At 42.0% G+C, this 26,825-nt stretch overlaps 1 protein-coding gene across 1 annotated transcript in view; it reads right to left on the bottom strand.

Annotated features, from left to right (window-relative positions):
* Positions 1-26,825, bottom strand: part of COL21A1 (collagen type XXI alpha 1 chain) — a 128,464-nt gene that overhangs the window by 16,693 nt on the left and 84,946 nt on the right. The window contains exons 18-22 of the mRNA XM_020781776.3: positions 13,940-13,984; positions 13,355-13,408; positions 8,427-8,480; positions 7,585-7,638; positions 6,445-6,516 (exon numbers count right to left, since the gene is read on the bottom strand). Of these exons, the coding sequence (XP_020637435.3) occupies positions 6,445-6,516; positions 7,585-7,638; positions 8,427-8,480; positions 13,355-13,408; positions 13,940-13,984 (279 nt within the window). The remainder of the gene's footprint in view (positions 1-6,444; positions 6,517-7,584; positions 7,639-8,426; positions 8,481-13,354; positions 13,409-13,939; positions 13,985-26,825) is intronic.

Raw genomic sequence — 26,825 nt, 5'->3', positions numbered from 1 at the left:
GTCTGGGTACACATCCATTTGCAGAAGGGGACTGTGGAATTCCTTACACAGTCTCTTTCACCGGGCCCCATGATATGCTTTTGTGCAAGGTGCTGCACAATATTTTGCAAAACTTTACACAGTGTCTTCTAGTAACCTTCGAACAACAGACTGGTACACATTCATGGCTACAGTTTCTTCCACTTCCATCTCTGGATCCTGTTCACTCTACCAAACTATTCTTTCTTAACCTCTGCCAAGGTTTAGATTTCTGGGATATGACCTACCAGCATCTCCAATCTTGTACAACACTTCTAAATATCCTCACTAGGACATCTAGTCAAAAGAGAGCAGCCACCCATAATATGACTCCATATTAAAGGATACATGAGACTTCCTTGTGTTTGTCTAAATCTCTGATGCCTTTTATTATAAGAGATGTTCCAATGTCAGAAGCAGACCACTATACGTTATAGAGATCTCTGCTATAGTCATCATAATTTAATTCCGAGGCTGGAGGATTTGTGAAGCTGCAAGATCTTTTCCCTGGCATTATTAAGGAGTGGAGGTTGATCAAGTTTTATTTCTAGTATGACATTGTATTTATGTTTCAGAAGTCTAAGATCTAAGCCCAGGGATTTTTGTACAGACTTATATAAAATATATGAAATATCAAGACTATCTACACTAAGCAGATGTGAAGGATCTACCACGCTTAGTGTGTCTGGACCAGTGTCAACAACTACAAATAGCAAAATTAAAAACGGTGAAGTATTGCAGGAGATATTTAGCATTTGTCCTCAACTGCCTTAAAAGATTTGAATATATCCACTGTATATGCAGTCATACAGTGGACAAGGTTCACTGTATGACTGCAATATGTTAATATGCAATAGTTATGAAAGTGCTGCTGATTATACAAGGCTAACGACTGAAAGCAGTTGAGAGTGTTGTTATACACCCTCCATAATCCAGGTTTCTTATGTAACTATGTGATTTATTCAAGTGATGAGTTCACTAAAGATGCAGTGGTCAAACTGCATCTGGCCCATAATTACCCTGTATGAGGGAAGTTTGAGATGTCTTGAAGCTAATTATGGGGAGGGCACAGTCTTACCATCTCTATCTGCACTCACTGAGGGACATCTGAGCCTAGGCCTGCCTTCCAGAATTTCATTCTGACAGTTCAGTAGGCAGGCAAGTTAAAATCCTCTTGCAGTAATGGCAACTATGATACAGAGTTGGAGTCGATAGTCCATCCTGAATCCCTCATGTAAGGTTTAAAAAATTTAAAATATCCTCTAAGAATAGCAAGAAGACCTGTCAAAACAAGCAGATCTGGGCAAAGCATTTATTGCAGCACTGTTTTTTCTCTCTCATACACTTATCTGGATGATCTGTCAAGATCAGGCAAATACTTCATAATTCTTCATCTGAATTTTTCTTCATACTTGACTGACAAGGTCATAAACATCTACCAGCATTGAATTACATCTCCAAGAAGCTTCACAAGCCAAAGAATAAACATAATTGAATATAAAATATTGCTAAAACTTTTTTTAAGCCAGCACCCTGAGTTTATTATGATATTAGTAATTTCCAAAATGATCAAACACTGGAATCTTTTTTCCTGCTCTCACTAGTTTTATGTCTCCAAATTTTTGTTTTCTTAACTTGAAACATCCGAAAAACTACAAATCTAAATCATGGAATGCCTTCCAAACTAAATTGTTATAAACTCTAATTTAATTCTTCACTTACTTGTAAAAATGGATATGGTTGTTGGACAAAATATCTGCTATTAAGATATGTCTAAGACTAGGGAAATGGGGTGTCCCGAGGATTTTCACAGTGGGATATTTTTCTTAAATGTTTACAAGGAGAAGACAGCCATGCTAGAGAGTGGGCAGATGAAGTGCATCCCCTCTGGGTGGTTTTTGGCCTACACTTTCTGTAAGCCCTAGCCAGTATAGACAATGCTGAGGAACACTGAGAGGTCCAGCCCAACAACAGCTAGGCAGCCATACTTCAGCCATCCAATCTGTACAGGCACAGAAAAATGAAAACAAGGACATAACTATGTAGCAATATGTACTGCTGCATTCACATGCCTAGTCAGCATGGCTGAAATCCAACAAAATGGATCCACTGATGGATCTTCTTCCATTAGAGGAAAATCTTCCTACTGAAACTCTATATACAGCCCCAAAACCTGTTCTGAGAAGTCGGGAGACCTTCTGGACCTGGTGTTTTGTTTTGTTTTTGCTTGACCAACAGGGATGTAGAGCAGGAAGGAGAGTGTTCTACAATGATGGCTGATGGTCAGCTACTAGTGTAATGTTGTTTTGGAGCCCAGTTTATAAAATATGATGTGTGTTGACTTCAAGACTTATCTAAGGGTGTGACTACTTTGATGCAATTTGATTTACAGCCTGTATTATATTTGAAATTGAATCACTGCTGACACAGGGGCTGCGGATTGATTTAGTTCATCCTTCACACTGGATGCAATGCTAGTTGCATGCCACCCCACAGCCCCCCTTTTTCCCCTCCTTCCTCTGACCCCACTGTGCTGATCCTTTTACGGTTTGCTGCAAAGCCACTTTCTCATTTAAAGCTTCCAACTACTACATTTCTCAAAACCTTTTCTGTAGAAAAATAACAGAAATGTACTTAAGAGTCTAGAGAGGTGGTTCCCAACCTGGGCTCCCCAGATGTTCTTAGACTACAACTCCCAGAAATCCTGGCCAGCACAGGACATCAAACGTTTGAAGAGTAATTTTGCAAAATACATCATCATTCACATCAGAATGATTCCATAACAGGAATTACCACCTCTCCCTTTCCATCTATTACTCTTTTCTCTTACTTTCAAGTAGCACATGTGGGAATTACCTCATCTCTGGTCATGTATGGTTTTAAACTACTGGCATGATACACTTTAAAAGTCCATTTTCAGATCTGTCAATTAAGTAACAGCACTAAGCTTTTGCTTCACAAAAAGGGGCCTTCCCACACAATCTAAAGCTGACTGCATTTGACAAGATTCAGGACTAGAACCCAATCCCCCACATTAAAATCACATTGCTTTGCTTTTACATGTCCCCCTCCCTTTGGCCTGAACTTTAAGCCTAAACTGCCTATGTCACCTACAAACACATCCCCATCCTTACAATAATATATCACAACTAACTACATGTTAGTTGAATAATTCCAACTTGAAAAAGTAGAAGCCCCCAGAAGCAGAGGGGAAGAAGCACAAAGGGCTGGGAGGAACGTACCTTCTGATTTTCAGTCCCACTGGGTGGGGCTCTGCCTCTCTCACATGCAACTTCACCCGTGTGTGCGCGTGACTCCACCCTCACGCACTGGGTTCCCTCACGACCGGAACGTAACACATTATTTATTTATTTATTTATTTATTTATTTATTTATTTATTTATTTATTTATTTATTTATTTATTTATTTATTTATTTATTTGATTTTTACCCCGCCCCTCTAGACAAAGTCTACTCAGGGTGGCTTACAATTAAAATCTTCACCCCACGCTGCCATGTCCTTTTTAGAGAGAAGAGGCTTTCTCCTGACAACCTTTCCAAACAAACCGTACTTCTTCAGTCTTTTTCTAATTGTATTGCCATGAACTTTAATATTTAATGTGGCCTGCAGAGTTTGAACTGAGGCCTGCAGAGTTTGAGATGTAACTCTTGGGTTTTTGGCAATTTCTCTGAGCATTGCACGGTCCGACCTTGGGGTGAATTTGCTTGGACGTCCACTCCTGGGAAGATTGGCAACTGTCTTAAATGTTTTCCACTTTTGAATAATCTTCCTCACTGTAGAATGATGGACTTCAAATTGTTTGGAAATGGACTTATAATCCTTCCCAGATTGATGGGCAGCAACAATTGCTTCTCTACAATCATTACTGATGGGTTTCCTCCTTGCCATTGTGTTAACACACACCCGAATGCACCAGACCAGCAAACTGCTAAAATGTCAGCTTTTATAGAGGTGGTCACACTTGCTGATAATCAGTTACTCAAGGGCACTGGGTTAGCAGCACCTGACTGCTACTTAGCCTCTTAATTCCTGTGGAACCAGTAAGGGTGTACTGCATGGAGGAGGAAAACAGCTCCATGCAGGGACACAGAGACACATGTGTGCACACATGCCCAACTTAGAGCCTCTGTGCTGCAAGGTCAGAAGACTAGCAGTTGTCAGATTGGGGAAAAAGGAAAATTAAAGAGAAAAAAATCAAGTGTTGGCTGGAGGGAAGGCCTGCCTAAAGAGCCAGGTCTTTAACTGACTCTCATGGCTTGGAAACGGGGATGAGCACTGTGCCCTAGAGTCGGACACGGCTGGACTAAATGTCATGGAGAACCTTTACCTTAAAGGGCTTCAAATTTTTCATCCCAGGAGGATTCAATCGTGTTTTTCCCCCTGCAGATGCTCTTGTAAATACATGGACATGTCTGTAGCCTCTTGAGGGAGGATGAGCTGGAGTGTGTGTGTGTGTGTGCGCGCACACGCACACACACACACACACACACACACACACACACAAGCAGCACCAGCATTCATGTCTCTTGTCCCAAGTCACTTTTTTTAAAAAAACAGCTTCCCGCCCAGGTGGAATGTGCAGGAGAGACATGCAAAAGCAAAGCACCATGAGTGCTTCATTTAAAGCTCTCAGATTACTACATTTCTATAGAAAAATAATGTGCAAAAGGCACTTCATAGTTTCAGAATACAGAACATCAAATGTTCAAATAGTAATTTTGCAAAATATATCATGATACAGGATCACCCCATTACCAACATCCATTTGTTACTCCAGCCCCTAACTCTCAAGTGACACGTGCAGGAATTACTAATCTCTAGTGACATAAACTTGTTTACATTAGCTTAAAAGCGATCAGAGATCAGTAATTCCTGCATCTATTACTTGAACATAAGGGAATGGAGGAACCGATGGGTGATGGGAAGGAGGTGATCCTGAGTGGAATCATTCTGAGCTGTGAATCATTACGTATTTTGCAAAATTACCGTTGAAACTTTTGATGTCCTGTATTCTGGGACTATAAAGTACCTTTTCCATGTCATTTTTCTATTTCTGAAGCTTGAAGTGGGGAGGATCCCCAAAGAGGATACTTGGCTGAGACCCAGGGACGTCCTACATGGCTTGTCTGCAAAAATGCCTGCATCAACACATAACCTCTTCCATGGGTCCTCCTGAACCATATAAGGGGACACTTGCAACTCTTCTCCCACCCTCCAGCACCCTGGCATCCATCCAAAACATTTACCAACCCCTCCTGTGGCTCTTTCCTGGCTGCACAGATAAGAATCCTATCCAATCTGGGGGGTTTCTGGGACAGTTCAGGTGGATTTCAGCCGCTTCACCCCAATCCTTGGGCAAAGCCTCACTGCACTGTGGGCTCTCGGTTGCACCTCCTTCCCATCCTTTCACTCTTGCTCTGGGGTATGGGCCTCCTCTGGGCCATTAAAAGATTAGCAGAGGTGGGATCAGGAAGGAAGGAAGGAACAGGGGAAGGGGCTTTGGGTTGGAAAGGGTGACCTCCCGAATCAATCTGTGGCAGCACTGTTTGCAATTTCAGACGTAATACAGCTTGCGAATCAAATCACAGCAAAGCTGAATCATTTAGATTAAGCTCTCCGGTGTAGCCACACTCTTACGTTTGATTGCTCAGGCACAAGCAATCCCATCTTTGGAATGCTATTTTCTCCACCGTATTCATGGAACTTATTTTCACTGCATCTTCTTCTGAAACGTGTGACTTGGAAATTAAGAAAGCGTATTGTTGTACAGTAAGAAGAATAATTATAGCCATGTCTATTTCTCTTGGACATTTAAGTTGATACCAGATGAAATCAAGTCTATGCTCCTTCTAGGAGCAAAAAAATGATTAACCTTAGACTGATTAAACTTTGGGTACATCACGAGAAGACAAGATGCACTGGAAAAAACAATAATGCTGGAAAAGCAAGAAAAGAGCCAGACAAAAAATGAAATGTATTGACTAAATGAAGGACGCCACAGTCTTGAGTTTGCAAGTTCTGAGCAGTGCTGTTAGTGACAAGGCCTTTTGGAGGAGGCTAATCCCTATGGCTGCTGTAAGACACAAGCAACTTTAACACCACATAACAACAGCAACAACAAGTATTTCTTCTTCATGCAATTTAGCAGCAGAAGCACGGAATCTACAAACATGCTTGGAATCTATGACCCAACCTGCAAGGGAAGCATTTAGGACTGATGATTACAGATCACTATCGTACGTTATTTTTCAGTACAATCATTATCTTATCAATAACAATAATTCATAACTACCTCCTTGCTATAAAGGAACAGAACTTCACTTTTTACCCTTATCAGGGTAAACTACCACGTAACAAAATAATTAATAAATATATCAGAGTCCTTTAACTTGTAACAGACGTACCTTTAAACCCAGTGTGCCAGGCATGCCGGGATAGCCTGGTTCACCTGGCGTACCTGGCATCCCTTGTTCTCCCTGGAAAATACAACGGCACCATAAATCAGAGATTATATAATATGCAATTAAAGGAGATACTACTTTGGCCGACCTTAAAGCGTAGTTCTTTCCACTAGTCCCAATGAACGGCAGAACTTACTTGTACATTACCAACATGTTCCTTCTTCTAGAAACTTTTTCAGACCAGTGAAAATATTTATATGAGAACCAATGAACTGTTTTACAAAAAGCCCTCGTCTTTACATGTTAACTCCATGCAATTAAACTCACACCATATACATGTGTGGACGCCATGGCTCTAGTATCCAATCAAAATGCTTAATATGAGAGTTACATGCTGATTTGGAGAGGGTCAAAAGCTATAGGGTCAAGGAGAAAAACCTCCACATGCATCACTGGGGGAAGGAACAAACCAGGATTATCATGGCTGCCAGTGTGTGCTTTTGGCCACTCCTTGATGTCGTGCGGTGCCTCCCAGTCGCACCTCTGCTGTTCACCTGCCAGTATAAATCTCTGAGGCAGGCAGGTATTTACAAATGCACCTCTATATGTGGAGACTTCCATGAATGCTGGAAGTGCTATGGGGTAGGAATTACTACAAGAAGGTGAGTGTGCCTTTTCACCACTTAAAGAGCAGCTGCAATTTAACATGCATTGCCCTTTCATACTGCCGTCAAAGAGGGCTCTCCTGGGCATTCATCAGGATTCAGTTTGGTGTAGATATAACAATGGCACATGGTTAAGGACAGCAGAGAGAATTTATATGTGAAAAGAAGAGGAAACCTTATGTCTATGCTGGTTCATTAACCCAGAATCTCATGCACTCATGGAATTTTATACCACAGAGATGGCAGTCTATAGACGACTATGGCACTTAAGTCTTGGCTTCTCAAATAGTATAAAATGGTACTGATCAAAGAACCCAGACAGGTTTATTCTGTGATTTGCCACAGGCCACTAACTTAGTTTCAGTAAAAGACAAATTATAACTGATAAACTGGATATAACTGTATTTATCTTCATGTGAACGAAAGAAGAGCGTTCCATATCTAATGTTATTATAAACTGGAAATTAGCCACATTTACCTTAACGCCTGCAGCTCCTAGTTTCCCTTGTGGACCTTGTTCACCTTTGTTGCCCTATGAATATATGACGAAGTATCAGTCAAAACTATGGCAGGACATTGGCAGGCATTTGACATTATAAAAATTCCCAGTTTTAAGAATCTCTAATTCCTCAAAACATAAAGCCAAGCAGCTCTATAACTCGTATTTAATACAGTTGTGGACTTACTCGTTCTTTTAATATTCTTCAAACACAACAAGCATGGCAGAATGTTGAGGACTAGGTGAAAATTGTGTGAATAGGGTGTGTGTGTGTGTCAGTGACAGAGAAAGAAGCAAGAATAGCCACAAAGTGGTTTGCACCTTCACTTCCATTCACATGTTAATTATTGTACCTGAAGGGACGCCCATGCAGTGCAAGAGAGAACAGGTTCTGTCTTCAAGGATGTGAGACTGCCCAGTGTTGCCTGTGATATTTGTGCATTAAGTCTGGACATGTGAGCAATGGAGGCCTAAACCTGTAGACCCTGAACACGCAGGATCAGCACAACATGTGAGCTCAGAGGCACAGATCCAGGTAGTTCTCTGCATGTATGAGCAAGGATACTGTTTCAGCTTTTAGCTATGATAAATGATCTCAAGATGTCAACATCTCAAAAGATTTCACATGAATTTGTCTGTGTGTCCTCATATTTTCTAGAACTGCCCATGCCCCCAAAGATGGAGGTCAGATGGCTACATATGCACACTTGTTTTTAAACATTTTAATTCTCATCGTTTTAAAATCAGAGTTCATGAAAAAAAATTAAAATGACAAAGCATTCAACAACTCAGGAGGCCTTTATACAGGACACAGGCTATACCTTAGGCCCAAGTGCTCCAGGTAAACCTGACGGTCCTTCAGGTCCAGGCAATCCCTACAAAAGAGAGATCAACATAAGCAAGTGAAAAATAAGGGACAGTAAACTGTGTGGTCTTGATCTTAAAACTGAGGGAAAGGATGAACATTGGGTGCACCATCATAGCTAAGACATACATTACCACCTTTCTTGAACTGAACAGTTTACTACATGTCCCTAAACTGTAATAATTAATTAAAAAAAAAAAACACATTCTTACTACCATGTCTTCCACAGAACAGTTTCCTTCCTGATTTGTCTTAATTTTTCTTCTGGTTCTGTACTGAGCTTCCCTTTTTTTAATGTGGAAAAGTGAGATATAACTATTTTAGGTAAACAATAAAGAAAATAAATACAAGCTTCGATATTGATTTGGAAGGGTTGTACCGTTTCAAATGAGAAAAAAATTAACAATAGAGTAAAACAGTAAAGTAGAAAATATGGCAGGAAATGTGCCACTGCTTCAAGCATACATAGGGTGAAATCCAGTAGTAAGGTGCAGCTAGAGTATAAGTGGGGACCTGGTGAGTCATCGCCTCTGAAAATTCTGCTGATTCAATGGGCCTACTCTAGTTGCGACTTACTACTGGGTTTCAGTCACAGAAAGCACAAAAGTCTACTTTGCAAAAAGAGAGAAAGTATACAATGTCATATTTAAAACACAAAAAGAGGCTGACTAGATGGGTGTTTAGCCCTCTGTTTGGTTTACTGCACAGATTGATTGGTTCACTCCTAAGACAGTGATCAGACAGGATCCTTGCTGGAATGATCTAGCTTCTTCCCCAGAGCAATGCCACCTGCACTTTTTGGTTTCTACTTTATTTTGGTGCAGGTAGGATCCCTCTGTTTTAGTTCATTCAGTCACTGGAAATGAACAAAGATGAGCCTTCTTGTCAATTGCCAATGTTGTGAAGCGGCTTCAGAAGAAAGCCACTTCAGGATATTGACAAATTATACACTTCCTTGGCTCTGTGGAGAGGCTGAGGAAGTGAATATTTTTCCTAGAAGTGGATTAAGGCAGCATCACATTTTTAAAAATAGAAGCCAAATGGAAAACTTTCTTCCAGAAAGTGGAGGAGGCAGGAGGGGGCAAAGAGGGGGATTTTTGTTTACTTTTCTCTTCCAGTCAAGAAAAGCAATCAAAAATCTTTTTTCTCCCCCCCCCCTTCTGTCTCCTCCCACTTTTGGGAAGATGTTTCCATTTGGCTTTTATTTTTTAAGGGATACAGCACATATACGCTACCGTAATCCCCTTTTTTAAAAAAAATCAAATTTTCCATAGAACCAAGGAAGTGTTTAATATGCCAGTATCCTGAAGTGGCTCTTTTTAAGCCACTTCACAATGTTGGCTTAACAAAACTGACAACAGGCTAAATAGGTGTGCTTAAGGTCCATATGCCATTTGGATGCGATTATTGAACCTAATGGCATACGAAATCTTCAAACAACCTTATTTGTCCCAATGCAGCCTGTTCCAAAATGGCAGTGTAGACAAGCCATAAGCCAGCATTTTCCAGTCTGATGTTGGCTTATAACTCCAATAAAGCCACTTTTCCAAGCTCTGCCAAAGAATGTTACTTATCATGACTCCAGTTCTTTACAAGTGTTCTTTTCTTTTACAGTTTGTGGAAGCTTCACATATGAAACCAACGAATGATGAATCAACAATTTAGTAAAGTGGATAATACTGCTCAAATAAAAATAAAACAATTTAGCAACTCAAGCCACAAGTGCTTCCTTCTCCAAAGTTGGCAGTATTTGTGCCAGATACATCAATCAATGAGTGAAACTGGCAACCATACTGAGGATAATTGTTACTTCACAGTTATTTATTATAGAATTTTCTTAAATGTATTACAGATAAACTGTCAGCAGGATTTCATCTGTTCTTTTCTGGAACAAACTGTGTGACTAATAGCAGGACAATCCTTCTTCACATTTTGATTAATTTATTTTTGTGTCACTCAAAACATCCAAATATTCCAAGTGATTAATCTTACCAGAGGAAACAGAAAAAGTGTAATCAATGAAGACCAGCAGAAAGTTAATTTCACAAAATTATTAGATGTAAAATGCTTATCCTTTCTTAAGACATTAGGAAAACAGGAGGCCAAAATCCTGCTGCACAACTTAACACTGTTATAGGGGAAATGAAATTGCCACAGAAGCAGATTACCACTAATCAGAGTCTCCACTTAGACTCTGGGTTGTGTGCTAAACTGGGGCTGGTTAAAGGGATCACATAATCCCCTTGTTACAGCAGCTCCACTAGCTGCCGATCTATTTCTGGACACAAAGTGCTGTTTTCATCCTATAAAGCAGGGGTCCCCAACCCCCAGTCCATGGACCGGTCCTGGTCCATGGCCTTGGAAGGACTGGGCTGTGGAGACAGATCTTTGAGGGCCAAAGGAACGCAGGGCCTGGTAGAGCAAGGTAACAGCTGGTAGTTATTAAGTAGAGCAGAGTGATACAGTGCTTCTGAGAAATGCAAGGACCATAAACAATGCCCTGGATATCAATGCATTGTGAACAGTGAACATTGCTTCCTCCCCCCCCCCCCCGAAAATCCCCACATATAGTGCTATACAAAGCAAGTACAATGTTACGTAGAAAGCACTGGTGGGATGGATAAACTTGCAGGCTTTATGTTGTCCCTCATTTTTATTTGTTAAAGTACTTTCTAATACTATATCCCATCCTAACTTCAACGAAGAGTACAATTTTGTTTGCTTTTGGAAGCTAAGCAGGGTCAGTCCTGGCAACTATTTGGATGGAGGACCATTAGATAAAACCAGGGATCATGAAGTGCAACTTATCCAAAGATCCTGCCTGAAACCCTGAGGAATTGCTGTCCATCAGGATTGACAGTGATAGACTAGATGGACCAACGGTCTGACTCAGTAAAAGGAAGGTGTTGATATTTCTAAAACTCCTATGGAACATACTTCCGCATTCTGACCCCAAACCTCACACATGTCCCAAGGCACACCTGCAGGCTTATGTATGGAGTCAGTGGCAGTAAAAATAAGATGTTGCATCACAGTTAACAGTAACCACAGGAAGAAAAAAGTAATTTGCAATAGGAATAGGCAAACTGATAGCATGCTCTCAGTCTCTGCCTGCTCAACATGGCATGGAGGCTGCCAGTATCTTGTCTGCAGGAGGCCACTCTCCCTTGTGATAGCAGGAGCATCCTTCTAAGTTCACAACCGAGTCTCCTCACCTCTGTGCTGCACTAGCAATCCTACATACACAGCAAAATCTTAAAGTGACTCTTGCATAAACAATTCCAAGAGATGGAAAGCAGTCTAAAGCTGAATGAAGGAGGAAGCATCTTCCAAAACTATTCCCACATGAAGATGAAACAAAATGAAAGAAACATCGCTTGCCCTCAATTCTGAATTACACTGGTGGGGCCTACCATCTGTTGAAAATTAGTACCATCCATTCTGGAAAAAGAATCCTTGGTGGAAGTTATTAACTGATCAGAACAGAGGCGCCTCAGAGTTGTAAAATAATTTAATTTGAGGGAAACAAAAAAAAAAATCCTCAAATTCCCTAAGAGCAGTGTGACATGTGTCTGGTTGAGAATTCACACTTAACTCTCTGAAGGGATCTTTAGCATAATGCATAGCTTCCCCTTTTAAGGGAAGTATTTCAGCTCAGTTTATAAACTGCACCCAGGACACACGCAATACAATTCTGAATAGCATGTCTACACCATTGGCTCAAGATTTCTAGTGTCTGTTGCTGCTGTTTTTAAAACATATATAGCAGCTCAAGTTCTGCCTTTTACCTCTCATACTGAATGGATTTGGATTCTCTGGGATAATGGCATGCCAATTCAATGCTTGCTATCACATCCCTCTGTTTGATTCAACCTTATTATCTCATTGGTTGCAGTGATATCATGGTATTTCTAAAAGTCTGTTCAACAACTAAACTTGCTTAAACTTCCAGGTTTCTCTGGAGAACCTTGCCTTCCTTCTTCCTTAACTAAAACCCAACTGAGTGGCTGGACTGAGTGAAGCCCGTGCACAATGAAAGGCACATGTTAGCCCCCATCCCACTCCACTGTGATTTTCAGCACACAAAGGCAACAGTTTGAAAAAGTAAAAACTGAAGAAGACTATTGGTTGTTGTGGGTTTTTCGGGCTCTTTGCCCGTGTTCTGAAGGTTGTTCTTCCTAACGTTTCGCCAGTCTGTGTGGCTGGCATCTTCAGAGGACAGCAAACTGTGCTCTGGTGTAGTTGGCTTGAGAGTGCAGTATTTATGGCTGTGAGATAGGCTTTTGTCTTTTTCTGTAGATGGGTGATTAGTGTGTATTGTTGTGGGTTTATTGTTGTGCTAAGGAGAAGAGATTATTTGAAGAAGACTATACTTAGCTAACCACTGAAGAGGATTACTGATTCCAGCGTTATGTCTCACATATAGGTGACATAAGATATATATCTCATGTAACATACATACATATACATATATATATACATACATAGAGCTATGTATACTGATTCTAGTATTATGTCATTTTAGCTAAATGTGTGGATTTTACATGTTGTGAGTGAAACATACTAGCCCCACAACCTGTGTCACATATACTTCTATGACATAATACTAGAATCAGTATACATAGCTCTATTCAGTAGTTAGCTAATCTTTATATAAAAGATTGTTGTTACTCCTATGTGCTGTCATGGCAGAACTAAGGCACAGTGACCCTAATAAGGCTTTCAAGATAAGTGAGATATTTAAGGAACGGTTTTATAAGTTCCACCTCCCCAGGAGAGTTTCCATGGCCAAACAGGGATTTGAACCCAGGTCTCCTGAGTCCAGGTCTGTCACTCTATACACTATACCATAATAGCGAGAAGTATACAAAAGAATAAACATACAGGTGTCCCTGGTGCTCCTTTTGTTCCTTCTGGTCCTGGTGGTCCAATTTCACCCTAAAATAAAATAAAAACTTTTAAAATCAATTCAGTACTTGCAACAAAACTAATTCAAGTAATTTTTCAAACGAGCAACTGAAAACAATCTAAGTGAAGAGAAGAACCTCAAAATTATATTGTGGTTCATCCCATTCTAAGAGGCAGGGCCTGGTATACACTTCTTTCCCTGGGGCTGCAAAAGTAGCAATGAATAAAATGAGCCATGCCCTTGCACCCAGAGGGGTCATATCCCACATTACTTTTAAAAAGATACAGAGAAAGCAAAAAGCACGAGACATTTGTGACTCGGACTTCCTCATTTCTCATTAATATATGGAATGGTTGAGACAACTTTGTTGAATAAAGCAGCAAGACTCTGTTATACATGGAAACTGCTTTCTGCTTCAAAGCCACAAACCAGCGATGAGAGAAATGTATATATAGTGATCAAACATTCATCTGAATAAACACTGTGGTAAGGGTGTTTGTGTTTGCCTTTATTGAACAATGTCAGTGTTTAATTTTTCGATCTGACATATTTATGAGTACCTTTTCTCCTTTTATTCCTTGAGCTCCAGGGATCCCAGGAATTCCCTTGGAGGAAAAAAAATGAAAGACTTAAAATTCACAAATAAACATCTTTACATTTTCCATCCTGTGCTCCTACTGTAATAACACATATTTTAAAACCAAGGGAGTTTTTGTTTGTTTGTTTGCATAAAATATCACCACCAGGAATCCCATTTTGACTGATGCTTTTATTTCAGTGTATAATCACCAGAATCCTTCTGTACGTTTCTGCTGGCTTAACACCAGTCGCATAAATTGCAGCCGTGAACTGCCACAAGTTAAGAAGTCGGAGCAGGTGTGTCCTTGTCATACTGCTGTGCCTATCAAATGCCTATGCCGACTCTTTAACTTGTGACAATTCACTACTGAAAGTAAACTGCTGGTGTTACATTGGCAGCTGTAACTCATAGGATTCCAGCCAATGTTTGCTTTACCTCAGTGTAAAAGGTTTTGTTGCCATGACGAGAGTTAGATTTTGCTTGTTTCAGCAAGACAAAAATATCTAGGAGAGATAATTTTTGCATGAAACTTCCTTTTCATGCCAACTCCTCCCTTTCTCTTTCACTGTGCCCACCATCCAGAAATGAGATAACATCATCATCATCATCATCATCATCATCTTAGAACCGCAGAGCTGGAAGGGACCCTATGGATCATCAAGTCCAGCCCCTATCAAGGAGGCATAAGTGGGGAATTGAACTCCCAACCTCTGGCTCAACAGCCAGATATCTAATCCACTGAGCTATCCTCCAGATGGGTGTGAAAGGAAATAAGCTCCACCACTGAGTTGGCTTTGTTTCTCTTTGCTCCTCCCAGTAGGAAATAAGGACATGGCACCAGCTCAGAACTCAGTGACAGCCTCGTGGGGTGCTTTGATCTTACCTTGTTTTCCCCAATCATGGAAGGTGGAGCTGATCTAATCCCTTTGCCCAGTCCTTCCCATTTCAATTGAAAAGTGGCAAGAAAAACTGTCTAGAAGCCACTGCTCTAACAGCCAGTGCAAAGAAAGTGAAGCACTTGCAAAAAAAGACGTGGAACTTTGTGTCTGTCTTTGTCCAGAGCATGGAAAAATGGACCCAGATGATGTCTGGGGCCTGGAAGAGATGCCATCCAGCCTTCCAGATTGGTTTCAAGGGGTAATCCAGACCAATGTTGCTTCCCATGCCTGCCACAGGCCTTAAGAAAAAGTGTTTCATGCTAGATCTTTAAAAAAAAACAGCTTAAAAAAAGAACCTAAGTTGATTAGTCATCTTCTATTTCTCTTTAGGACATTTTCTGGGAAACAAGAAACTTATTTCTGCACTGCTCTGGAGAGCATTTTCCATTTTTAAAAATCCAACTTTCCACCCCCATTTTGGCAGAGTGTAGGTTGTGGCCCTTTCCTCCTACACCACAGAACATATTGACAGGAAAATTCTCAGGAAAGCACTCGAGATCTCCACTGCAGAACTACTTTAATACAATTGTGGGCTTCTGTTTGACGTTACTTCTATTGAATTATTCCCACACTGTATTTCTAATGATTCATTCAAATGATGACCAAGGCTCATGGCAACCACTTCCTTTGGACCCTGGCAGAAGTAAGCCGGATCAAGTTCCTGCTGTGAGGCCACACTAAACTGAGTGTTGTACTGTATAAAATGGTAAATTTGCCACCAATGTGCCATATGACTTACCTGCCAGAATCAAGACCCGCCATGTATTCAGATTTAAATTAGAGATATACACTGGTGTGCCAAATAAGGGCACACACACTAGTGCTTAACTCCACTCTCCATGAACCTTTGGAGATACAACCAACCCTCTCTAGTCTGCTTCTCTACCATTAGTTGTGCAAGCTGTAGGGAAAGTATCCATGGGGGGGAAAGAAATGGCTTGATTGGCCGGTGTGTGTGTGTGTTACACAGCGTTTATCCTGCTAGAATTATTTCTAGCAGAATTATCTGCCCTCCCATAGAAGCGGAAGATATTTATTGTGTACTTTGGCGGTGCCACCACCATTACCAACAAGAAAAGAGAAGCCAAATTTGGATGGTAGGGGGAAAGACAGAGTCCTAACGTCCTAAAGAGAAGCATTCAAAGCCAATACAGAGATGCAGACAATCATGCGTATGCACATGCACACTCACATACACCTAGTAGCAAAACTGGGCTTTTAAAATAGGAGATCAAGAATGCAAAACCCAGGCAATATATGTATGTACCACAATGACCTAAGTCACTTCATACTGTAGCTAAACAAAATGCAGAGACCACTGCCACAGGGACCTCATGCAAAGAGACTCTCAGCAGCTAGAGTGTGCAGGACAGAACCTGGTCTTCAAGCTGTCAGTTTCTTCCTCCAGTGCTCTCTCAGTGCCTTTTTTAATACAATAAGAATGCTTTTGTTTTCCCTTTCCCCATTTTTAATCACCTTTAAATTTTTTTTAACATGTTTAACCTCACAAATACTGGATTTAAGACAAGGGATCTGTAAGGAGTTCCAGTCTACCCCTGGACTTTAAGAAGCAGTAATTTATCAGCAACACTGAAGGCAGTAGCTTTTCAGACCCTGAGACTATACTGTATTCTGACACACACACTTCAGAGAGGATCAAATCTTAAGCAATTCAATAGCATCTAACTTCAATCAGAAGTCAACAGTGCATTATAATTTGCTTACGTTGGATTGGCGAGTATTCATACTTGTGCCTCCATTTGGCCATGGAACAACAGAAATTAAAAAAAAACACAAATCCCTTGGTTTTCCTTTCATTTGCATATCAAAAAGTTCCATACAAGTTCCAGTAGTGAATAGTTTCCAGTTGGTACGCAGCAACGCAGATCGACTGCTATTACTAGTGCACATTTATATCACACATTTATATAACACTGTTGTTTCTTTTGTGCATGCCCTCACAACAACCCTGTAATGGAGGCCGGTCTTCGATACAGATGGAGGGCAGAGCAAGCTACAGCAGCAACCACTTGCTGTCGTCTACCTAGTGAATCCATGGTACAGGAGAGCCCATTTCAGGACACTGAGGCTGAAGTCCAGATCTTTTACTGTTGGATTTCTTTCAGCATTACCACAGCATAAACCACCATTTTCCAAACTGAAACCCTCCAGATGTCTAAAGAGTAGGGCCCATATGTTTCTACCACTGCCCATGCTGGCCTGGGAGTTGTTCACAAGGAATCAGGAAAGACACCAGTAAATGTTAAAACTTTGCTTGTTCTGGATGCTGCCCTGCACTGCATTATTGTTTTTTATTAAGTGAGGTGCAAAGTCCTGAATTCTGAATTGTCTTCTGAATTCTGAGAAAGGATATGCTTTTTTATGATATGTTTTTAAATTATCCTCTAAATTTTTTCATCTTCCTTCAGTAAACATTACCAATGTCATTTATAACAGCAGCAGCAGCAATAGCAACAGCAAACAAGAATTGTGGCTTTTAAAAAACAAAACTGACAAACCTTTAAAAGCTTGAGAAAGAAAATGATTTCCATGGGCCACCAAAAAGTCATCAGTTTGAAGTGCCAGACAAGACTCTAGGGTGAATGAACCTAACAGGAGAAATTTCGTGTCCCGTGACCAAAATGGGTCTGTTCCCCAGTCACCACCTGGCTTGTCTCACCTCAGATGCCACTTGGGTCTTCAAAGAAAGTCTTTAAAAAAAGACAAGTTAATGAAGGAAGATGACGTCCCCTCAGGTATGCTGCATGTTACTTAAACTTTATACAAGCACCAATAGGATTCCGGCCACTTGTCCTGCTCCCAAGGTGGGGTTAGTCCCATGGTCAACAAACAGGCTTACTAGGGTGTAAGGCAAACCAGGTGTAAGAGATCCAAAGCCAAACTGCAGGTCAAGCCAGTCCAAGATCCATGCGACCAAACAGGGAGTCCAGAAGGGCAGCAAAGCAATCCAAAAGTCATACACAGCAAGCATTGAGAAGCAAGGGTCAGGATACATAACGCTGGTAAGGCCGCACCTGGAGTACTGCGTACAGTTCTGGTCGCCGCACCTCAAAAAAGACATAGTGGAACTGAAAAAAGGTGCAGAAGAGAGCGACTAAAATGATTACCGGGCTGGGGCGCCTCCCCAAAGGCTACAGCATTTGGGGCTCTTTAGTCTACAGAAAAGGCGCCTGAGGGGAGACATGATTGAGACGTATAAAATTATGCAGGGGATGGATAAAGTGGATAGAGGGAACCCCTTTTCCCCCTCACACAATACCAGAACCAGGGGACATCCACTCCAATTGAGTGTTGGGAGAGTGAGAAGAGACAAAATAAAATATATATTTTTTATCCAGCATGTTGTTAGTCTGCGGGACTCCTAAGGGGACTGGACAGATGAATGGAGGAAAACTCCATCTCAGGTTACAAGCCATGATGGGGATGTATAATGTAGAATCCCATTCACCCACTTTTATCAATAATTCCAGTATGGATTCTAATTTCAAAGGCAAACCAATTACAGTAGCTGTCATTGGGAAACAGCAAAATTAACTTATTAAAATTTAATTGTTTTCTATTTTATTATGAGGATTTATCAATTACTTTTCTGACCACCAGGACTTTTAGAGTGATGTGAGACAGACAAAGTGTAAGATACACAAAAAGCTTTGTTTACTACTTCAAAAGCCAATATTTAAAAAATAGTTGCAGAACCCAAAGGCTACACAGAGTCCTACAGTTTTGCTTGCCAGCCAGAAACCCAAAAAGAACTGAGCAAGCCTGACTTCCTTTAGAAGAGTTCCACAACTGAGGGAGTCTTAAGAAATGATGATGAACAAGTTGGATCTAAAACAAAACATTCCCATTTCCAATCACTTTCCAACCCATTTATTCACTCCGACCACCTGAGTTGCCATTTCACAGCCAGTGAGCACACACAGTGGTCACTGGGCTGTTTTTAAGGTTTCTTTCCTACTGAAATATTTTCCCCAACTAAAGATTTATTATACATATGTAAGCCCTGATGTTTCCCCAGGCATGCCAATACCTTCATTTTGTGTGTCACACAGTGACTCACTTGAATATTGGAAATAATTCTGGTAAATTTCACAACATTAGGCAATGATGTCTACAAATATGAAGAACCCACTTAACAAGATGTCTTGTTGCTGATTTGTCAGCAAAAGACCCACATTTACAGGTACTACAAACTTTTTTTAAGGACTTACTTAGTCACCCTGACTCTTCCTTCCCTCCTACACCACACATAGCCCCATCTCACCCTATTCTTCAGCCGCCGGACGGGCGTTTTTTGTGCCCTGGAACGGCGCAGCTGGCTTTTGCCCCAACGTCCCCGGATGGCGCGAGAACGCTTGGGGACACGTGAACATGTAGGGAGGGGGAGCTCGCCTATATATGCGAGCTCTCCCTGAAGTTCGCCCTCTTCCCTTGGCGAGCAGCCTAGCGAGCGAACGCGGGGATTGTTTGGACGATAGTACTCTCTTTATTGAGAGAGCTTTGTTTACCCTCATCCCTAGTTTTGATTCACACATCGTTTTACTGTAGAGTCCCTCTACTCTAATTTTGGCTGAGACATTGCTGTGTTCCTTTGTGATCGAGGGTGGGCAGCCAGGGGAAGGGAGAGAGGCGGCGGCGCCCCGTTTCGACGGGTCTCTTCCCATCGCGACGAGTCGAACTTGCTAATTTGGCTGGTTGCCCCCTTTTCTTTCTTGAAAAGTTTCTGGTTTACTGCGGGTTTATTTTGCAGTTGGGGAGCGGGGTTTTGGATTGGGAGAGCTTTATGTGTTCCGGATGATCCACTGTGTCCCTCAGCCCTAATTTTATTTCGCTAATAAGTCAAGTTCCCTCAGTAATTTGTTGTTGATCGGGAGGGTGGTTTGCCTTCTCCTTGGGGCTTTTCAATTTATTGTAGTTTCGTTTATTGTCACCTTTTTTATTGTTGATTCTTTATTTCTTTAATTCAATTGGTGGTCCTGGGTTGTACGGGCAGGGGAAGGGAAGCAAAGGGGGTGGCGGCATCCCGTTTCAAACTGCTCTTCCCGCTGCGAAGGGTCAAACTTGTGGGCTATTTTTGTTTATTTAATTTTGTTGCCTTACTTTCTCAAAAAAAAAAAAATTCCTTGTTTATTAGTTGAGTATATTTTATAATTAGGGACAGGGTTGTTCTTTCGTTCTTTCAATTTGAATAAGTAGGTTTCTTTTTGGTTTTTTACACATTCATTTACTGTTAGTTTGGCCGCCATTTTATTAATTTGACAGTTACTGTCTGTCGGTTGATATTAGAGTCAGCCATTTTGTGTGTATTTGATTCAAAGGAAGGCTTTAATTAATATGATTTGAGGGCTATTGGAATTACAAGGATTTGATTTTAAACATACAACACTTGTTGATTCTAATTCATTAATAAAAAAAAACTAATATTTAAAATTGACAATTAATAAATTTAGTCGATTGGATTTAGAATTTATTACTTTCTATTAAAAGGATTAAAAATACTTCTATTACTAATATAAAAGCTGATTATAATTCATTGAAAGGGGCTTTAAAAAACCTTAGTGACTATAATTGATAAATAATTGTATTTTGAAGGTTATAATTCATTATTCAGGAGAAGTCAAACCTTAATAGATATAAGTGATAGATGACTGATAATTCGATTATTTATTAGTGAAGGTGGACATATATAGATAAAATAAATAAATAAATAAAATAAAATAAAATAAAATTGTTTTTGACAAACGCAATCTGGACAATAACTAAGAGTGGTCCAGTCTATATATATAAGACTCAGCATTACACTCGTTGTTGATTAAATGGGTCCTAAAAAGGGGAGTGGCCCGAATAAGGGTAAGGCCCCTGCAAAAAAGAGACCTATTCCTCAGGTTTCACCTCAACAATCTTCTGATGATGATGAAGAATCTTGGCCAATATGGCAAAAATTACAAGATAAGATTTTAGCTCTTGAAGCTCAGAGTTCTGGGAAAACGGGATCAGAGCATGGTGTGGCACCACGTAGATCTACTAGGGAGACTAAGGGTAGGCGCAAGGCTAACTTGTCAGCTATTGCGCAAAATCTGATACAACGTTGTGATGCTCTTGAGTCTATACAGGTACCTGAAGGAGATGGACAGGATTCGGAGGAAGGGCCTTCATCTACCATAAAAATGCCGCCTAGATCAAAACGCGGAAAGATAGTGGCGCCTGAATTGATGGGTGCCCAGTCTGAAATGCAGCCAGTTGGCTTCAATTTGGAAGAGACGGGTGATAGTTTTTTACAGACTGGGGATGTTCCAAGTACGTCTGGTATGACAGCAGGTGAGTCTGCCTACGCTGTCAATTCACAACCATCACAAACCATCTGGCCCTGGGCTGTTAATGCACAATCTCAGGCGCCATCTACGTCTTACACTACACAACATTTGGGGTGGCCGAATGTTTATTGGCCGTTACCCACACAACAGTTTTGTGGATGGAGCACACCTTATGCTGCCCCAGCGACGCCAGGGACATCTGGTAGTTGGCAGGGCAAAAATACCGGACAACATCCATCCGTGCCTAACACCGGGTACAACACAGTTCCGATTACGGCTATGCCGTATGGAGATTATACGATGCAATTAGGTGATCATTTGACCCCCGCGGTTAAGGAGAAAATTTGGCGGGGAGAATATGTGGACTTCTTTGATCTCTTGAACAGAGAATTGGACAACAAAGAGATTGACAAGGAAGATGAAAAAGAGAAAGAGAAGCGTAGAAGAAAAAAGCCAGATAGAACTTGGGCTAATTGGGTTCCTGGCTTTATCATTTATGCAGGCGTGCTTGTAAAAGCGCAGCCATGGAGAGCATATTCTCTTTTTCAATATTTCGACATAATTTATAGAGCTTACACGGATTTTGCGGGCCAGGCTTGGCTCTTGTATGACCAGGCGTTCAGAATGAGGAGTGCCATCCAGCCCAATTTACGCTGGGAGGAGCCTCAACCAGGTTTGTGGCTACAATGCATGACGCCAGCCAGACCCATTCTGGGAGATAGATTCGATAGCGGACATTTGAATAAGAGAGTGAACACTAATATTACATCCCGCTCAGGAGCGGGACAGGCGGTTCAACCCCGCTTGCCTTGTTTTGAGTATAACTCAAGAGGTTATTGCACCAGGAACCCGTGTAAATTCAAGCACGAATGTATTACATGTGGAGGAAAACATGCTAACTCCACGTGTTTTAAAGCCAGAGGACAACATCAAAATAAAGGGACAGGAGGTGGAAAGAAACCAGGTGGGAACAATGTTCCCCCTGGTAAGGGGTCCAACCCCAATCAAAATTGAAATTTTGGATGCCTGGCTTTTGTCTTACCCTAAGAAAGCGGATGCAGAATATTTAAGGCAAGGTTTCCGATTTGGATTTAGGATTCCGGCTTTGGGCGAGAGGAAAGCTTATTTTGCCAAAAATTTACGTTCAGTTATTGGTTTAGAAAGCATAGTACAAAAGAAGATTGAAAAGGAGGTAAAGGAAGGAAGAGTCCTGGGCCCTTTTATGGAACCACCTATAAAGGACTTGAGAGTTTCCCCATTGGGTATAGTGCCGAAAAAGGCCCCGGGGGAATATCGATTAATCCACCATTTGTCATTTCCTGAAGGAACATCTGTCAACGATGCCATTCCTCATGAGTTATGTACTGTAAGATATACGTCATTTGACGAGGCACTGAATATGGTTAGAGCTTGTGGGAAGGGGGCGGAGCTGGCAAAATGTGATATTAAATCGGCCTTTAGAATTTTGCCAGTTCACCCACTCGATTTTAATCTGTTAGGCTTTCAATTTCAAGGTTTGTATTACATGGATAGAGCATTACCTATGGGCTGTTCGATATCATGCGCAGCATTTGAAAAATTCAGTACTTTTATTGAGTGGAAAATCAGACAGCGAGCGCGCTGTAAATCTACTGCCCACTATCTGGATGATTTCCTTTTTTGTGGCAGGGCAAATACGGGAAAATGTAGGATGATTTTACAAGAATTTAAGGAATTGTCAAAGGAACTAGGTTTGCCATTAGCGGAGGAGAAAACGGAAGGGCCAGTTACATCTCTCACCTTTTTAGGGATTCAATTAGATACAGAGCAGCAAACATCAAAGTTGCCACAGAATAAATTGAGTGATTTGATTGACAGAGTGACTGGATTACTAGATAAAAAGAAAGTGACACTCAAGGAGCTTCAGGAACTTGTGGGTCATTTAAATTTTGCGTGTAGGGTCGTTGCGCCAGGACGTGCCTTTTTAAGGCGCCTTTGCAGCGCCATGGCCGGTCTCAAATGCCCTACACATAGGACTAGGATAACGAAGGGCATGAAGGAGGACCTGAGGGTTTGGCTGCAATTTCTTCAGAGATTCAACGGTATTTCTTTTTGGAGATCTGAAATTAGGCTGCAAGCTGAATTTCAGGTTCACTCCGATGCTGCAGGGGGAATAGGCTTTGGAATTTATTGTAGGGGCAGATGGTGTGTCGGTACATGGCCTGAAGCGTGGCACAAGACAGGTGTCACAAAGGATTTGACATTTTTGGAATTCTTCCCAATTGTAGGTGCCTTATGGCTTTGGGCTGAAGAATGGTCCAATGCTGTTGTTAGATTTTGGTGTGATAACCAGTCGGTGGTGCACATCATTAATAATATGACTTCGCATTCGGACAGGGTGATGGAATTGGTGAGGGCGTTCACTTTGAGGGCGTTGCAATTTAACATTTTAGTGCATGCCCGTCATACTCCAGGTATTGACAACCGTATTGCTGATGCTCTTTCACGCCAACAGATCGAGCGCTTCAGGGAGCTTGCTCCAGAGGCCAGGGAATTGCCAGAGGTTCTTCCAGAGGAAGTTTGGCTGATTGGCGTGAGGAAGCATCAAAAGCAATAGGTATGGCCTTGGCCCCTCGAACAAAAAAGAGTTACTCGGCTGCATGGGAAGAATTCCAAGAATTTCTGAAGACAACAGGGTTAGAGTGTGTGTTGCCCATTCCAGTGGAGTATCTTCAACAATTTATAGTGAGTTTACACAGAAAAGGGTTAGCGCCTGGCACAATACAAGGCAGGTTGTCAGCCCTTGCTTTTGTGGCGAAAGCTAATGGGTTTAGTGATTTTACCAATGATTTCAGGATTAGGAAAATGTTGGAGGGTTGGAATAGAGAAAGGGGGCGCATGTATGACAACAGGACACCCATGTCTCCTGCTATTCTTGAGCAATTAAGCGAACAATGGATTAAGTTGTGTATCAATCAATACGAGGCTAAATTATTCAAGGCGGCTGCTCTGGTGGCCTTTTTTGGGGCATTAAGAGTTAGTGAGCTAGTGGCATCAGCAAAGGCAGATATATCAGGAATAGCATTGCAACTGCAGGATGTTTTAGTTCAGGGAGGTCAGTTGAGGATCCGAATTCGACGGTCTAAGGTCGATCAGTTAGGAAAGGGTAATCAATTGGTGCTGGGTAGATGCAGCATTAGATCAATCTGTCCGGTAACAGCTATTCAGGAATTTTTAGACATGAGAGGACATGCACCAGGATATTTTTTCAAACATTTAGATGGTACACCTTTGACAAAATTTCAATTTTGGAAATTGACTGACTTAGCACTAGAGAGAGTGGGTGTAATAGGAATGAAGTTTGGTACACATTCCTTTCGCATAGGCGCTGCATCAACTGCAGCAGCACTAGGATATAACACTGATCAGATCAAACAATTAGGTCGCTGGGCTTCAAATAGTTACCGTAGGTACATTAGACCTTTACCTAATGTGTAGGCAGAGGCTGTTTTGGTCTCGTTTCAGGTGATGCGGCGGGCGAGTTACGAAGACATGCGATGATCATCGGCCACAGTTTCGTTTATTGGTCGGCGAAATACGTGTCATCTTCTGGTTGGGGGAATGATTTAGGCTTGGGAAACCGTTTGCACATCACCTGGCGAGGTGTTCGGGGTTTGAGGTGGATACAACTGGGTAGATTGACAGCATTTGGTCAATCGCCTCCGGATATTTTGGTTATTCACTTAGGAGGTAATGATTTGCCTGGATTACCCAGTAAAGGGCTAATATTAGACATTTTGAGAGATCTCACTTGGTTAAGACAGAGATATACTACAATGCGAATTGTGTGGTCGACAATTATACCGAGGCTAGCCTGGCGAGGCGCCCGGAATTGTGATATGGTTAACAAGGCCCGGCGGGGCGTTAACAGAGAAGTTTGTCGAGGTGTCTGCAGCGGCGGCCTCGGATCCGTGGTTGGTCACCATAGGATCTCTGCGAGTAATAAGAGACTTTTTCGTGAGGATGGGGTCCACCTGTCCAAGGCGGGTTTGGACATTTTTCTTGAAGACATTAAAGGGGGCCTGCTTTTGGAGCTCGAGGAGCTTGGTGGCGGGCATAAGACATAGCTATGCTAGTCTTTATGCTGTGGCGGGTAGTGCGGAAAAACAGGTGGTCTCGGTGAGTCCCGTTTATAAGTCAACCTAGCCAACAGCGTATCTGACTTCTCGGCTCTGCCGATTGTGCAATCACAGGGCCGGTGTGAGAAGATGCGTTGGGCCACTCCTGGATCAACAGTCATCAATTAAGGATGGCTCGAGGTCTAGGAGTGTTTGTTAGCGGCCGACCAGGTTCTTGCTGTCAGTAAGACAGCGGGAGCTTGGGGGCCGGGGGCTCGCCCAATGGTGATCTTATGGGGTATTTTGATACCCTGTTTCCTGTTTCCGCACTACAGCAGGCCCCCAACAGTTTTAAGAATTTGAATTTGGTTTAATTAATTAAATAAAGTGTGGCCCGTTTAAATCCAAGCAGTTGTCTCGCGTATTTATTCCGGGGCTGGGGGGGCAATTCTTCAGCCGCCGGACGGGCGTTTTTTGTGCCCTGGAACGGCGCAGCTGGCTTTTGCCCCAACGTCCCCGGATGGCGCGAGAACGCTTGGGGACACGTGAACATGTAGGGAGGGGGAGCTCGCCTATATATGGGAGCTCTCCCTGAAGTTCGCCCTCTTCCCTTGGCGAGCACCCACCCGCCCTCCCTTTATTTAGTGTGGCTTTAGTGGTCGCCTCTTGGGGGGCCGGATAGGAATTTTTGACCTTCAGCCTGATTGGCTTTTGGCTGGGGGGATTTTTCGCCTATCCCACACTACTGAAAGGGTTGTTGGCTTTTAGGTGGTTTTATTGGTCACACTGATGGGTAGTGCGGAAAAACAGGTGGTCTCGGTGAGTCCCGTTTATAAGTCAACCTAGCCAACAGCGTATCTGACTTCTCGGCTCTGCCGATTGTGCAATCACAGGGCCGGTGTGAGAAGATGCGTTGGGCCACTCCTGGATCAACAGTCATCAATTAAGGATGGCTCGAGGTCTAGGAGTGTTTGTTAGCGGCCGACCAGGTTCTTGCTGTCAGTAAGACAGCGGGAGCTTGGGGGCCGGGGGCTCGCCCAATGGTGATCTTATGGGGTATTTTGATACCCTGTTTCCTGTTTCCGCACTACAGCAGGCCCCCAACAGTTTTAAGAATTTGAATTTGGTTTAATTAATTAAATAAAGTGTGGCCCGTTTAAATCCAAGCAGTTGTCTCGCGTATTTATTCCGGGGCTGGGGGGGCAATGCACTGTGAAGTTCCTTCACTCTGCGCTCTGATTAGCCCCTTCTTACTTTAGAATGGCTAGAAGGCACAGCAATCACTGTGAAGGCTGAAATAAGGAATACTCATGGAGGATGTTATAAGACCAAATATAGGTTACTCACCGTAAGTATAGTTCTCCGAGTGGTAATCCATGTATTATTTACAAATGTGTTGTGCACCTGCGTGAACATCATTTCAGAAAGTTCCAGAGCTTCCAAAAACGAAAGTCCCTTTGCCTTTACCATGGAAGCCTGGACCCGCTCTCCTCATT

This window comes from Pogona vitticeps, chromosome 1, assembly GCF_051106095.1.
Source record: "Pogona vitticeps strain Pit_001003342236 chromosome 1, PviZW2.1, whole genome shotgun sequence".
Taxonomy (NCBI): domain Eukaryota; kingdom Metazoa; phylum Chordata; class Lepidosauria; order Squamata; family Agamidae; genus Pogona; species Pogona vitticeps.
This window is presented reverse-complemented; position numbering and strand designations above follow the sequence as displayed.